This window comes from Natator depressus, chromosome 2 (assembly GCF_965152275.1).
Source record: "Natator depressus isolate rNatDep1 chromosome 2, rNatDep2.hap1, whole genome shotgun sequence".
NCBI lineage: Eukaryota > Metazoa > Chordata > Testudines > Cheloniidae > Natator > Natator depressus.
This window is the reverse complement of record NC_134235.1, coordinates 196,925,352-196,940,698: the sequence shown is the minus strand read 5'-3', so window position 1 is coordinate 196,940,698 and position 15,347 is coordinate 196,925,352. Positions and strand designations below refer to the sequence as shown.

General features: G+C 38.5%; 1 protein-coding gene across 2 annotated transcripts in view; it reads left to right on the top strand.

The window, feature by feature from the left end:
* Window positions 1–15,347, top strand: part of KAT2B (lysine acetyltransferase 2B) — a 65,910-nt gene that overhangs the window by 37,731 nt on the left and 12,832 nt on the right. For both annotated transcript variants that reach the window (XM_074945666.1, XM_074945667.1), the window contains exons 8-13: window positions 185–310; window positions 3,566–3,702; window positions 6,010–6,218; window positions 7,290–7,416; window positions 11,364–11,474; window positions 13,169–13,312. In XM_074945666.1, coding sequence (XP_074801767.1) covers window positions 185–310; window positions 3,566–3,702; window positions 6,010–6,218; window positions 7,290–7,416; window positions 11,364–11,474; window positions 13,169–13,312 — 854 coding nt within the window. The remainder of the gene's footprint in view (window positions 1–184; window positions 311–3,565; window positions 3,703–6,009; window positions 6,219–7,289; window positions 7,417–11,363; window positions 11,475–13,168; window positions 13,313–15,347) is intronic.

Here is a 15,347-nt window from a genome sequence, read left to right as displayed (position 1 = left end):
AAATAGACACAAATAGCATTCTGTACCCTGGTTTTGATTGCACTACATAGCATGGTGTGCTGTTGAAAACCCATTGGATACTTGCTACCAGTGTAACTCTTTGAAGTTGTTTGTTTGTTCTTCCAGTCAACGTTGTGGTGAATTCTAATGTCTTGAACGTTCTTTCTCTTTTATATTGTTGCAGTTATCAGTCCTCCCCCTGTGGCAAGGTCTGTTTCGTATAATGCAAGTCCTTCATCTCTAGAACAACCCAACAGTGGAAGTATGAGTCCTGCTTGCAAAGTTTCTTCTTGCCATGACCCAGCTCTAGGTAACTTGAAAGGAAGTTGATCTTGTCTTCTGTTCAGCCTAATTACCACAACATGGCTTTATGTTGTGTCCAACCTATAGTTTTCTTTACTATTAATAGCTGTGGCATAGCTGAAATCCAGACCTTGTTCCTTGTTGGACCAGAGAAAACAAGTCAACTTTAAAGAATTGGTGTCCTTTCTAATGTAGACAAATTACAGCATAGCATTCACCACATGTCGAACTCTGGTGAACATATCCACTGTAACGGAAAGCAAAATGATGCCCAGTTTAGTTCAAACTCTCAGTTATTTACTGGACTATTGTTTTGTTTACAGATATGATTTAAAACTCCCATGTTAATCCAGAAGAAAAAAATCAAAGGTGACCCAAAAATCTTTTTTGAAAAATGAGGCAATTTTAGGGTCACATGCGTAATGTTCCAAGTAGTAGGAAGCAGAGGGATATCAGCAGATAACTGTTTATGAACTTGCTTTTTTCTTGTAGTTTAAAGTCCTTTGAAGTCATGTTACTGGCTTCCATTCCACTGCTGTGCTCCAGCATGTATCAGCATATGCTATTTGGATTACAAAATGAGACAGTTAAAAAAACAACAACCAAAAATGTTTGCAACACAATAAAAAAAAAATCTTAACCCAGACCCCTTCCCTTCATATGTTGTCTCTGTGCACCAGTGTGTTTACTTGAAAGCTGTAACATCTCAGTATGATGCTTATTGGGACATCATAGCAGAGTGGAAGCCAGAGAACTGTGACCTAACACAAATAAAAGATAAATTTACAATTAGCCATATAGTGGATAATCTCTGCCCCTTGCTATTTGGGAGATTCAGCATTTAACTCATTTTTGAAAACAGTCTTCAGTCTGCCTTTACTACATTACATCTCAGTCTATAATTAACACCAGTGTTGTTTCTATTGTATTTTGATTGGGGGTTTTAATATCTTGGTTTCTTAAAGTTACATATGGTTGAAATATGATATATATACTGTCAGACCAGCTACACTTTTGTTTCCGCAATGAGTTAAAAAACATCAATTGTGGCTATTTAGTTCTAAGATATCACAACATGTAAGACATAACTAGCTTCACTGTTATATCAAGTTTTGGGTAAAATTACTTGAGTTAATTTTTTAAAGGGAAGTGGATTTAGTAAACTTCTGATGTTTTGAAGAAAATGGCAAAAATATGTACTATTGGTAGGGCCCTACCAAAGTCACGATCCATTTTGGTCAATTTCACGGTCATAGGATTTAAAAAATCATAAATGTCATGATTTCAGCTATTTAAATCTGAAATTTCATGGTGTTGCACTTGTAGGGGTCCTGACCTGAAAAGGAGTTGTGGGGTGGGGGGGTCGCAAGGTTACTGTAGGGAGGGTTATGTTGCCGCTACCCTTACTTCTGCACTGCTGCTGGCGGCAGCGCTGCCTTCAGAGCTGGGCAGCTGGAGAGTGGCGGCTGCGGGCCGGGAGCCCAGCTGTGAAGGCAGAGCCGCTGCCAGCAGCAGCGCAGAATTAAGGACGGCATGTTGTGTTGCCACCCTTCTGCGCTGCTGCCTGCAGAGCTGGGCCCTCAGTCAGCAGCTGCCGCTCTCTGGCTGCTCAGCTCTGAAGGCAGCACAGAAGTGAGGGTGGCAATACTGTGACCCCCCTAAAATAACCTTCTGACCCCCTGCAACCACCTGTTGGGTCAGGACCCCCAATTTGAGAAATGCTGTATAGTATAGGGTAAAAGTACACAAAACACCACATTTCATGGGGGGGAGACCTGATTTCACGGCCCATGACGCATTTTTCGCGGCCAAGAATTTGGTAGGGCCGTAACTATTGGCTCCTAAGTCTGGGAAGCTTTTCAGAACTTTTCTGTGATTGTGCTAATTCAGTATTCACTTTATTGGGGTTTCTTGTCATCCCCCAATGCTTGTAACAGTGCTAGTGCAAGTCTGTGAGGTTGATGTGATTTCAAGATGGTGGTAATACAAATCTCTGAAGAGGACATTGTGATGATGAGAAGCAAAATGGCTTTAATGTGAATTTATGGAAATAAAAGTGGTGCAAGCGAACGTATGTATGTCCTCATGTCAGTGCTGACATTCCAGCATAAAGGCAGTGTTGCGCTGGTGATGTTTACATATGATAATTTGATATAAACAAACATACCAGTGACCTTTCTTTCTATTTCCACGTTTTTAAAAGAAATATAATTATATACACGCACCAAAATCTAGTACTAATGTTAGAATGCAAACCAACTAAAGCAAGAACATGGTCTAAATTGATGATTCATAACCTAGTCCCATAGTGCTTAGACACACAACATGCTGCCAACAACAATAGGAGAAGATTAAAGTGCAGCTAAAGGCAAACAGGCAATTATTAAACTGACATCATTGGGTATCCTCTCAAGGACTTTCATATTTAAGCAGTTAATACTGCAAATCAAAATATGTTTATTTTTTAAATGCCAGCCTAGCATATACAGCAGGGGATCTGAAAGCTAAGCTCTTTTCTTCCTGTCTGTTACACAACAAGTAATAGATTATGCAGCTGGAATTCAGCTGCCAGATTTGTGGATGGTACATGAGTGAGAACAGAATCCAGCTCTGTCTTAAATAGCTATATTGTCTCTTTAGTGCAGACTGGAGTGAAAATTTGTTTTGGTCAGTAAAGCCATGCAGTGAGCAGATATGTTGAGTCAGAGAAGGTGCCATTTTTAGTCACTCCTCATACCATAACTACACGTTAAATAGCAGTGGGAAGATATTTAATCATTATGGGACAGGTTTGTGGAGAGCTATTTAAGACAGAGCTGAATTCTGTTCTCACTCATGTACCATCCACAAATCTGGCAGCTAAATTCCAGCTGCCTGCATTAGTTCAGTGGTAGCTCAGTTGCAACTTAAGCATATAGTGTGGTTTCTTAGCAAGACTTGTAGTGATTTCCTAGGGCTCTGAGTAATGGATTCATGCCTAGTACAGACTTATTAATATAAAGATTGATCACGTCAGTACCGTGAATTGTAAAATTGACTTCTGGCATTGCTGAAAAAGCACCTCAAATCTAGTTCATTTACAGAAATCAGTTACATTAGGAAAGTGATTGACTGCCTGCTTGTGCTTGCTCAGATCCACTGCAGCATTCACTAGGCTAATTTCTTGCTGCTTTTGTCTTATAAATGGAATATGTTCTGTGTCTGTGGCAACCTGTTTGGCCTTTAAATTATCCTTTCTTTTTGTTCTGATTTGGCTGTGTAGGAGAGAAGAGAAAGAACACTGAACCTTATTCTCAGGAAGATTCAAAAAGGCCCAGAGTTGTAGGAGATATTCCTATTGAATTGATCAATGAAGTGATGTCAACAATTACAGATCCAGCTGCGATGCTGGGGCCAGAGGTGAGAAATATAGACCTGGCAATATTGACGGTTCACTTTTGTAACCATTACAACACAAATGGGATAATATAAACTACTAGAATTTAAGGATCCATTATAATTATCATGCCTTGTTTCTCTTTACTTAAAATGAAGGAAAATATTTGGTCTGTTTCTCAAATGAAATGCATTGTTTGACAGAACAATAAATAGAGAGTAAAAAAAAATCTTTTGTTATATAATACATACCATTTACACTTTGATACCAGTGGTAGCAAAGAAATGCTTCAGCAACTCAGATTGCTCACAGCTTGTTTTACGAGGTACTTTTACTACAGAGCAGTTCTATAATACTTCATTGTTAATTGCAGATGTTTCATATTTTCTCTTGTTACTTTAAGACATGGGTGAAGTTGGTACAAATCTTGTAGCAGAATATTAGATTCAGATTTGAAACTTCTCCCAATCACAGCAGGGTCGATTTTTCTTTAGTGAATATGTAGATGTGCTGAGGCTCAAAAATGAAACAACTTCTTTGCTTTTTCTCGTATAGCTTTTTCCTTAACGGGAGGGGGCGGGGAACGGGACATGGGAGACTGAATTGCATTCTACCCATTTTCTACATTAGCATACACACCACAACATTGCACGCATTTTTTGGTTTGCATTGCCAGCTCTTCCTTCTCCTCACTCTCCTCTTGATTATGTTTTGCCAGTCTTTCATATTTGCCAAGTTTCAGCCAGAGACTGCAGAAGATTTGGAGCTTTTATAAAGTTCTTTCCCAAATTTTGTAATCTGACTGATGGGTATGTTCATTGTGAATGTTGGGACAATCAGGATGCAGGGCCTGGCAGTGACTGGATGCTCAGCAGCTAAACTTTGCCCTGGAAAGCAAACAATGCATGGAAGTCTGGTCGAGTACAAAATAAACGTTACTGTGGGCACCACTGTAATTGGTGACAGTCCTATGTCTGTAGTGTGTTAGTTCCAAGGAGCACTGACTATGCAAATAAGTATGTTGGTTTTCCCAGACAGCATTAGAAATATTTTAGTATCCAACAACTATCTTTAACCTTTTTAATCACATTTTAAAGGATAGGTGGTTAGGAGTACCTCAGGCTTGTTCACTATGAGTAACTGTGATGAGCTTTCATTACCTGTTCATTTAATTCACTATGATAAAGCTAAAAATTTAAAAACAAAATATAGCCACAATTTTAATAGGGCCCACAAAAAGTATTTTTTCCAGTATTGCTAGAGTAGCAATTAACAAATACTATTTTCAGACTTCCGCAGTAGATGCTGATTGCAGTTGATGCTGAGGTTGAAGACTCACCAGCGTGGCGCCTCCTGCTGGTCGTCTTGGGAATTAGCTCAACTCCAGCTTTGGAGCGCCCTTTGCTGGCTGGTGTCTCACCTGCCTCAGGCCCCCGTGTCCGTCCCGGACCCTGGTGCCCCTTACCCTGGGGTTCTGCCTACAGTACCCCCTCCCCTGGGTCTTCCCTCCCAGGGGAACCCCCAACCCTCTACACCCGCCTTGCCTCAGGGGCTACTGGCTGTTGTCAGTTAGCCCCCGCTCGCTGGGGCAAACTGCAGTCTGTAAAGGCCATTCATCATCGGCAAAGGGGTTGGGCCAGCTGCCTCTGCCTAACCCCAGGCTGCACCTCTGCAACCCCAGTACCTGCTTTGGCCTTTAGTAAGGCCTGCAACTGGGAGATTTGCCAGGTTGGAGCTCCCCAGCACTCCTCTACTCCTGGTACCCTGAGCTCCCAGGCAGTCAGGTCCTTCTCTCTCCACAGCTAGAGGAGACTCTGACCCATCTCCTCCCTGAGCCCTTATAACAGGGCCAGGTGTGGCCTGATTGTGGTGTGGCCTGAGCTGTGGCTGCTTCCTGAATCAGCCTAGCTTTTTTCCACCAGAGTGGGGTAACTGTCCCGCTACACCCATGTAAAAGCAAAAATGTTTCGGCCTGGTAAGGTGTTATACAAGTAGAAGTTGCTAAACAAATTGGCTGTATTAGTTTCCACTCTATTCGGATATAGACACACAATTGTCAGATTTTAGAAGCAAAATTAGAAGAAAATGAAATGTTGTTTTCAAATTCTTAAAGTAATTGTGTAATTATGGAAAGTAATAAAATCAAAACTCTGTCAGGCTTATTTGGCAGAATCACTTTTTATTTAATACCCAGAGGCAGCTCTGTTTGTAAAAGGATGAATGGGAGACTTAGAACATTTCTTGATTGTCCTGTTGATAGATGTGAAATTAAGACCGTATCTCCTCAAACTCTCTCAAATGTATTTTTGTTCCCCTCTTGCACAACACAGACTAACTTTCTGTCAGCACATTCAGCCCGGGATGAAGCAGCAAGACTAGAGGAGCGGCGGGGAGTGATTGAATTTCATGTAGTTGGAAATTCCCTGAACCAGAAGCCAAACAAAAAGATTATGATGTGGCTAGTTGGCTTACAGAATGTATTCTCCCATCAGCTTCCCAGAATGCCAAAGGAGTACATTACACGCCTGGTCTTTGATCCGTTAGTATCTTCTTTCTGATGTATGAGAGTCTGTAATGTGCGGTAGATAGACAGGAAAGGATCAATTTACAGGACAAAAAGGACAGAAAGCATGTCTGTTCTATGCTTGCATTATTATTTCAAACAGAGATTGAGCCTAGCAAATATATCAGGTTGCTACTTTCCAAATTTACTGAATGTAGATATCAGAAGGTGTGAGAAATCTGGAAATAATCTTCATTGTTGCTGTCATAAAAGTTAAAGATTAATAGCACTGGTTATTGGCTAGTGCAGAGAATGGATGCAGTGCAAATTTTCCCAGACCTTGAAGTTTGCAATAAAATTCTTGAACCTTGCCATAAACAGTTATGAAGGGTTTACCGATGGCAGTCTTGTTCTTTTAATGGTTAGCACATGGTGTAAGTGCTGCTGAAATGGATATTTCTTCTGATTTTTGCATGCTTTTGAGAATAGGTGCTTAGAAATACCTATAATAATTGACTGCCTGGTCACCTATGCTGGAAATTGATCACTTAAGCTATGTAGAATGCACATAGGGAATCAGGCATCTGGTAGTAAAGGCTGAATGTCCTGAAGCTCTGTTAATCTCTTATTTAGCCAGGGTAAAGTCGTGATAAGAAATGCAACATAACTGTATAACTTATAGTGACAAAGGCAAGAAAACTCTTTATAAGGCATTTTACAGTAGATGAGGAACATGATGTTAGTTAAATCAGCAACTGTTCTTTAGATACAAGCAATTGATTTAATTTCAGAGTAGCAGCCATGTTAGTCTGTATTCGCAAAAAGAAAAGGAGTACTTGTGGCACCTTAGAGACTAACCAATTTATTTGAGCATAAGCTTTCGTGAGCTACAGCTCACTTCATCGAATGCATCCGATGAAGTGAGCTGTAGCTCACGAAAGCTTATGCTCAAATAAATTGGTTAGTCTCTAAGGTGCCACAAGTACTCCTTTGGTTTAACAAAGACATTTATAATTGCTTTTGGAAAGCAAAGAGTAAATTTCTGAGGGAAAGATGGCACGTGTGCTATGGCCATGAACTAAGGCTGTCATTATTTTATGCGTTCAGAAAACACAAGACCCTTGCATTAATAAAAGATGGTCGTGTGATTGGTGGTATCTGTTTCCGGATGTTCCCATCTCAAGGATTTACGGAGATTGTTTTCTGTGCTGTGACTTCTAATGAACAAGTCAAGGTAAAGACAATGTTAGAAGTGGTTGATTAAGTCTTTTTGGGTTCTGCGGGGCCAGAACTCACTAATGGATTATAGTCATAGTTTTGGAATCACCGTCTTCTCGCTTCCCTTTCCTGTTCAAGAATACTTGGCAATATATTTAACACACAAAGCAATTCAACTGCCTAAAAATGTTATAGGTCTGAGGACCACCCCCTTCAGAATAATTAAAAACATCTTCCATCAACATACTAATCTGTTGGCTCCCATTATTGGGCTCTTTACTCTTCAGTCTTCACTGACTGGCCTTATATCAGCTTATTGTAACATTCGTAGTTGAACGAAAATGGGCATTCTGCTTGTGAGACAGTAATGCTACGACCACAACCTTAAATCACTTCAATTAACAATACAGTTTTAAAAAAGTGGGCATATTCTTGCATCTAGCATGCTGTATAACTCTACTAGTGTGTACTTGAAGGGTATTTAAATGTTAGGCCATGTCTACACTATGGGCACTACAGTGGCACAGCTAGGATGCCATAGCTATGCTGCTGTGTCACCCATAGTGTAGATGCTCCCTAGAGCGACAGAAGGGGAGTTTCCATTGCCATAGAAACTCCACCTCCCCAGGCAACGGTAGCTAGATTGATGGAAGCATTCTTCTGTTGACCTAGCTATGTCTGTACTGGGGGTTAGGTCAGCACAGCTATGGAGCTCAGGAGTGTGGATTTTTGACGCCCCCCCGAGCGCCAAAGCTATATTGACCTAAATTGCCTGAAGAATGAACCTCTCTGCTTAAAAATGAAGAGTGTAAAAGTACAGTACCAGATTTCCTTTTAACAGAGGATTTCAGGTGAATCAAAATTATTGCTGTTTGATTTCAACCTCTTGCCTTTAGATGGTGCTGTAGCTGTATATTCAGTCAACTGTGTTTATAGATGAGAATGAAACTAATTTGGAGTTCACATCACAGAGTTGGCAGAAGTTATGTGCTACATTCAGGCTCTTGGAAACAAAGAGCCAGGGTGGAGGAATTGAATGCTTTTACAGCCTTAAATATGTTCCCTCAGTCTTGGATTCACTAAACTCCAGTTTTAGAGAGAGAGATTCACTCACTCTCTTAGCTGGCGGTCTGTCACAAAGGGATTCATCCAGCATTTCAGCAGATCTGAACAATAAAATATAACAGTCCAGATATGTATATTTCTAAGACTAAATAATTAGAAAAATGTGTGTTCACTGTGTAATGGCTTTTGCTGATTTAGTACAAAGTTGTGCTGACACACTTTGTGTAACAGTTCTGCTGGGGTAGCATTTTAAAAAACAAACAACCAAATAAAACTAACAAAGGCCAACTGTCAAAAGTAGCTGCTTAAACAATATATGCATGAGCACTTTGGTGCACAATTATCAGTTTTACACTCCTGGGTGCCTGTTAACATACATATCTATTTGAGATAACTACATCTGAAAACTGGGCTTCCTGTGTTCCTTTCTGTGGAAGGTGGCCACCACCAGTAGCTAATAAGAAAATCTTTACAAATGGATCTTGCCCTCTTCCTGCTGAAAAGTACTTCCTATCTTTATGAACTTTCAGGTAGCTGGAGTAAGTAAGATGGAGGACTATTTTTTTTAAATTTGGCTTTTGAAAGTTGAAACAGTTTTGAAGTAGCTGCATGAGACTTCTGTGTACAATGTGCATTGTAGCTTGTATGTCTTAATTTCTCTGTATGAATATTCAGCTGCAGAAGTTTTTGTGAGAATGAATAAAATTTGAAGAAATAAATTTACATAAAATAAGATAGCTAAATTAAAAATCATCTCTAGGACAAAATGTTCCAGGTATATGTAATTGCCACCGTCATTCTCAGAATTACTTTAAAAAAATTCCGTAAAGCCTCAGATGTGACACTCAGGGTTGGCAGTCAGACAAAATAATTTAGAACTCTTGAAATGGGTCACTAAATTGTGACCAGAGAATGATGGGCACTGAAAATGTCATAGTGTATGTCTACGCTGCATTTAAAAACGCATGGCTTGGGTGAAGGGGCTGTTTAATTGTGGTGTAGCTGTTTGGGCTCAGGCTTCAGCCTGGGCTCTAGGATCCAGCAAGGTGGGAGGGTCCCAGAGCTCAGGCTGCACACACAGCCTGAATGTCTACACTGGTTAAACAACCCCTTAGCCTGAGCCTTACAAGCTGGAGTCAACTGGCATGGGCCAGCTACGAGTGTCTGATTTCAATGTAGACATACCCATCGTCTCTAACTTACTGTTTGGATTGTTCTGCTACAGAGAAATAAGCTTGACTAGCACTCACATCTCTAGTTTTTAGGTGAAAAATAATTTTTCACTACATTTTGATCATGGTTTCGTCTATTTAAATTAAACCCTTGTGAATTTAGAATTTGAACACTGAAAATCCCTTTATATCGTGTGCACTTCTGAGAATTTCTAAAGAACTTTTGGGACCCCTCAACGGTCCATGAGTTGTCAAATCACGTATTTGATACCAGTTGTACTCTTGGAAGGGCGAAACAAGTATCTTAGTAGTTTACTTAAATTTCAGAAATATGCAATTTAGTACATAATCTGGGGTTGTAATTTTAAATGTGAAGTCTGTAAAAGGGCCCCAAACTTTTAAAGGGTAGTCACTGGAAATCAGTTGATGCAAAGGTATTATACCCCACAGTGACAGGCTTTTCCAAGCATGTGTCATTATTAAGTATTCTGTATTAAATTTCCAATATTTATTTATTTATGATATAATTTTGTTGCCATTTTCCAGAGGCCATTAAAGATAGTGAATCATGAGTAATGTTGTACTTTCCATTTTGTAATTTATTGCTCTATTTCATGTCAAAGCATAAGAAGTCTCCCAATCTTCCAATGAAATAAGGAGACCCCAGATATATTTCCCAGACATTTTTAAAAGACGCCAGTTTTTTATCCATTGTCTCAATAATTGCAGCATAAGCAGGAATGATTAATTCAGTTACATTGTGTGCAGTTAGCATAAAATACTCTGTCTCATTAGTGAAGGATTACTGGGTTTAGTCTGTATCAGTTCTTTTTCATCGCAAGAGAAAAAGAATAGGACAGTTTTTGGAAATATAAATAGCATATTTATTTTCTGTAGGATTATTCACTCTTAGCTACATTATTGCATAATTCTCTTCTGTTTCTGAATGAGACTGGGAATTGTTTTATTTGGCATCAGAGGACATCTTTATTCATTATTTATTCATTTATATTGTGGTAGTGCCTAGAGACCCCAATCAGAGATCAGGTCTCCACTGGGCTAGGTGCTTTGCACATATAATAAAAAGATGGCACCCGAATAAAAAAAGCCTAAAATCTTAGCATGTGATGAAAAACAACAGGTGGGTAAAATGAACAAGCAGAGGGGTAAGAGGACAAGGTAACAATGAAACAGTCATGATTACCATAATAAACAGCATTCTTAGTACATCAGCTGCCTAGCCATTACAAAGTGTTTTGTAAGTGACATGACCAAAGTAAGTCTTAAGGAAGAATCTGTTTCTCAGATATATCATTGTAGCATCCGAACACCTTTAGCTTTGTTAGTCCCCAAGGTTGTGAATCTATATACTTGATATTTAACTTGAATACAATATATAGAGATATATTCACCTTAAATTACAACTATCTGAAAAAATAACCTCTAGATCAACACACTACTCCCCAAGAGAGTTGAGGTTGTTTCTTTTAGATCAAAAGTGAATCAATAATTAGAAGCTATGACATTCTGTGTTCTCCATTGGGTCACATATGTGACCTTCCAAGTATTGTAAATAGTTCAGTCTTTGCTAATAACTGAGGTCCTTGAGTTCAGCTCTGGAGAAATACTCCCTTCAAAGAACAGCCCTCGCTCCATAGCTTCTAATACATGTAACACCAAAAAGGTTTTTCTCATGAGATGAATTTCCTTAACTATTTCCACATAGGGTTATGGAACTCACCTAATGAATCATCTGAAAGAGTATCACATCAAGCATAACATTCTCAACTTTCTCACGTATGCAGACGAATATGCAATTGGCTACTTCAAGAAACAAGTAAGTCAGCCTAAGAAAAGTCTTCAGCCAATGTAAGACATGGAAATGTAGAAACCCTATGGCCGGGCCAGGTGTACAGTTACAAGCTTACAGCGGCACAGCTGTAACTGGATTTGTGTAGCTGCGTTATGCTGATGGCAGAGAGCTACCCTATCGACATAATAAAACCAGCTCAACAAGTGGTGGTAGCTGTGTTGGCGGGAGAGCGTCTCCCCCCGACGTAACGCTGTGCACATGAGCACTTATGCCAGCAAAACTTGTGGCACTCAGGGGGTTGGTTTTTTTGAACCCCCGAGTGACACAAAATTTGCCAACATAAGTGCTAGCACAGGCATTGCCTACGTAAAATGTATTAGCAGCTTGTGGTATCTAAGCAGCTGTGTAAAATGTGTAGTGTCTTTTTATTTTAATGTACAAAATATGTTCTGTGTTAGCCAAAGTTAAGGCACTATCTTTATAGAACAGTGTATTTTGAAGGAAAAATTTGATTGTATTTGCAGATTACATAATACTCTCAATTAAGTGTTTTTTTTACAGAAAGTCACAGCTGAACTTCGTTAAGATAAATTCAGACTTTCTGATTTCCTAATTGTATGTTAAAAAGCTGTTACCAGCTCCATGCACTTAATAAATCACTGTTTTTGGAAGGAGTTTGAGGTAGCACAGATGTATGTGGGAATACAGTATTCTTACCACACTGAACAGAAATAGATTTACAGCTTTATCTTGTATCTCTCTTGTGCTCACAAATCATACTGAAACCAGTGAGTTATGCCAGCAGAAAATTTTAGTCTAGTGTATGGTGACTGAGACTGTTTTAATCTTACTTTGATCCTTCTTTAAAATAGATACTAACTAAAAAGTCAGTTCAGCACTGAAGCACCAGTCCTGTTTTGGGTCCACTACTGTGGACCCATACACAGTGCTGTTAACTTCAGTGTGAATCCATGTGAGTGTAGGGGTCTGTGATGACAGACCCAAATGCAGAATTGGGGACCTATATTGGCAAATTTTAACAAAAACAAAACAAGTCAGATTCCGCTAGTCTAAGAAAATCCATAAGGAAGTAGCCAAAGGGGAGGAAAACTTCCCCCTCCTAGTTTTGTCAGGGAATTATTGGGGCGGGGTAGGGTGTTCTGTCCCCAGTACCTGCAGATTTTATGAGATCTGTATGCTGTAATCTTTGGAACTTTCTTTGGTTTTATATTTTGTTTTTTATTTTTTGCACTTGATTTTTATGGGGCGGGGGGGTTCGTTCTTTTGGGGCACAATGCAGCAGCCTTACTTAGGCAAAACTTTCATTGACTTCAGCAGAAGCCTTGCCTGACTAGTGACTGCAGGATTGAGACCCTTTAATGTAATGTTGAAATAGAGCTGAAAGTTGCCTTCATACTCATTTATAAACATCTTACTTTGAATAAAAAACTGTGTGTCTCCCTGCTTCCAACCCCCCACCCCCCCCGAACATAACTGGTTACACTTTGGAGTTTAGTTTCTACTCTTGATATGGGCCATGAACCTGCACGTGAGTAACTGACTACTTGTGTGTAAAGCTACTTATGCTCTAACTGGGGCCATGGTCTGTAGCTCTCTCTTTATATTTTTGGCATTTTGACAGTGTAATGAATCTGATTGTAATTCATAAATGTAAACAGAAAATTGTATTGTATCAATTTGAGTTTATCATTTCTTAGGGTTTCTCCAAAGATATTAAAGTACCAAAAGCAAAATATGTTGGCTATATCAAGGATTATGAAGGAGCCACTCTAATGGGATGTGAATTAAATCCAAGGATTCCCTACACTGAATTTTCTGTCATCATTAAAAAGCAAAAAGAGGTAAATAACGAAATAAGATATTGTTTAATATTAACACTGTTTAAAAAAAAATGACACATTTAAAATGGCTTATATAAATATTTCTAGATGGCTTATATAAACATTTCTTTAGTCAGCACTCAGATATCTACCTCCTTTCATGCCCATGTCTGATATTCAAAATATCACAGAAGCATTTGTTTAATTAATTAAAACCTATATTTTATTCTGGCCTTAAAATTATCATAAATTTACCCTCTCTCAAGCATAAATTCTCCTTTTCTACAGTTAACATAATGATAACATTGAAAAAAGTATTGATATATTACTGATGTCACAAAATAAAATTACTCGTTCTGGGTGAGCAGATGTGTGAAATTTTGTGAGGTTGCTTTAATCTATTTTTCAAATGTGTGTGTTTTTTTTTTAAGTATTTGAGTTACATAATTGTTATTGCAGCATTCCTTAATGGTAATTTTGAGTGGAAAGTTCTTATTTATATCCTTTAACTAGTTCACCATTTTTTCACACAAAGATCCTGGTCCAGCAAAACATTTTGGCATTAAAGTGACCGTTAAGCACATGCTTAAGTGCTTTTCTGAAATGTGGTTCAGCTGGGTAGCTGATGAAACAGAAAATGTTCACAAAAATGTTTCTTTAAAAAGCACAAGGCTACTGGGTCCTTCTGTGACAGGGTCAGAGCTTGTGATTTCAGTTTTATTTTGTAAAATGGTGTCTGTGTCAAGCAGCCGTTTCTTTTTAACAGGAGAACATCCTGACTGAAAAACAGCCTGTTCTGTTTGACAGAAGCTGTTTCCCATATTAGCCTTCCAAGTTCCAGTTGCTATTAATTGCATTACCTCAAAGGCAGAATTATTTTAAAAGATGAATGGAAGATGCAGTCTGTTCTTAGACAACAGAGAGTCAAAACAACTGATTCTGGCCTTAATTTTTAAAAAAATCTCTCCTGATGCCCATGTGTGTAACTCTCACACACATTCTCTCTCACCCTTTTATTTTCTACAGTTGATGCCAAGTAAAACAACTTTTTGTAAAAAATTCAGTCTTTCTGAACACATTGGTTTCTAAATGATGTCCAGGAACCTAAAGTTGACTAAAGTTGCATGTATACTTAATAGCTAATTTGCGGATCCTTCAAGTACTAAAGCTTGTAATAGATCTATAATGTATCTATAATAGATCAAAATGAATGGAAATTTAAGATCTAAAACATGAAAACTTCATAGTTTTTTCCTTACTATTGTTTCTTCCTTTATGTGTATATTTAAGGAAAGATAATGTAGATCAGGGTGGATAAAAATCAATGATTTTTAAAAAAAAATCAAAACAATCAGATTTTTTTGATAAAATGCTTTTTGAGGAAAAAACCTATCTAAAGATAGTTTTAATTAAGATACATTATAGCTCAAGGATATCTCATCACGGAATAGGGATTATAAATTCTAATTCTATAGTATGAGACAATATATTCATGTAATGTTTAAGAAAAGTTTTGTAAATGTGTTCTAATAGTTAATGGGCTAGGGACCCAATCTTATGGGGTTCCAGGAGCTTCTGTATAGATTATTTAGGTTAATCTTTCTATCTACCCAGTGGGACTCTGTGCTCAGTTTAGAAGATACCATCAGAGATGCTTAGTTTTGCAGTTCTCAAACTGTGGATTTGTGTCTCCAGAGATAACATGCTTGTTCACAGCAAAAATGTTTTAAAATAAATAAATTAATTAATATATAGTGGTGAGAAATAAGACCTCAACCACTGAGTCAATCCCTTACCTCTCTCTAAAAGTGCAAAGTTTCAAAAAGTTCAATGAATAGAAGATTGTTGGAGGCGGAATAGATCTGGACAAGGAGAAGAAGTCTGGAGATAAATGTGGGAAGGGAGGGACTGGAAGTAGAAACAAAAGTGAAACTGTTTGAGCAGCATATTCTAGAAGTCTTGAGGTCTTTCTGAGTGTAGCCTTCACTGATTTGAGGTCTACCATACCATTCTCTCACCAGAAGGGAAAACCTATAATGGCAGCAGGCCATAAAAG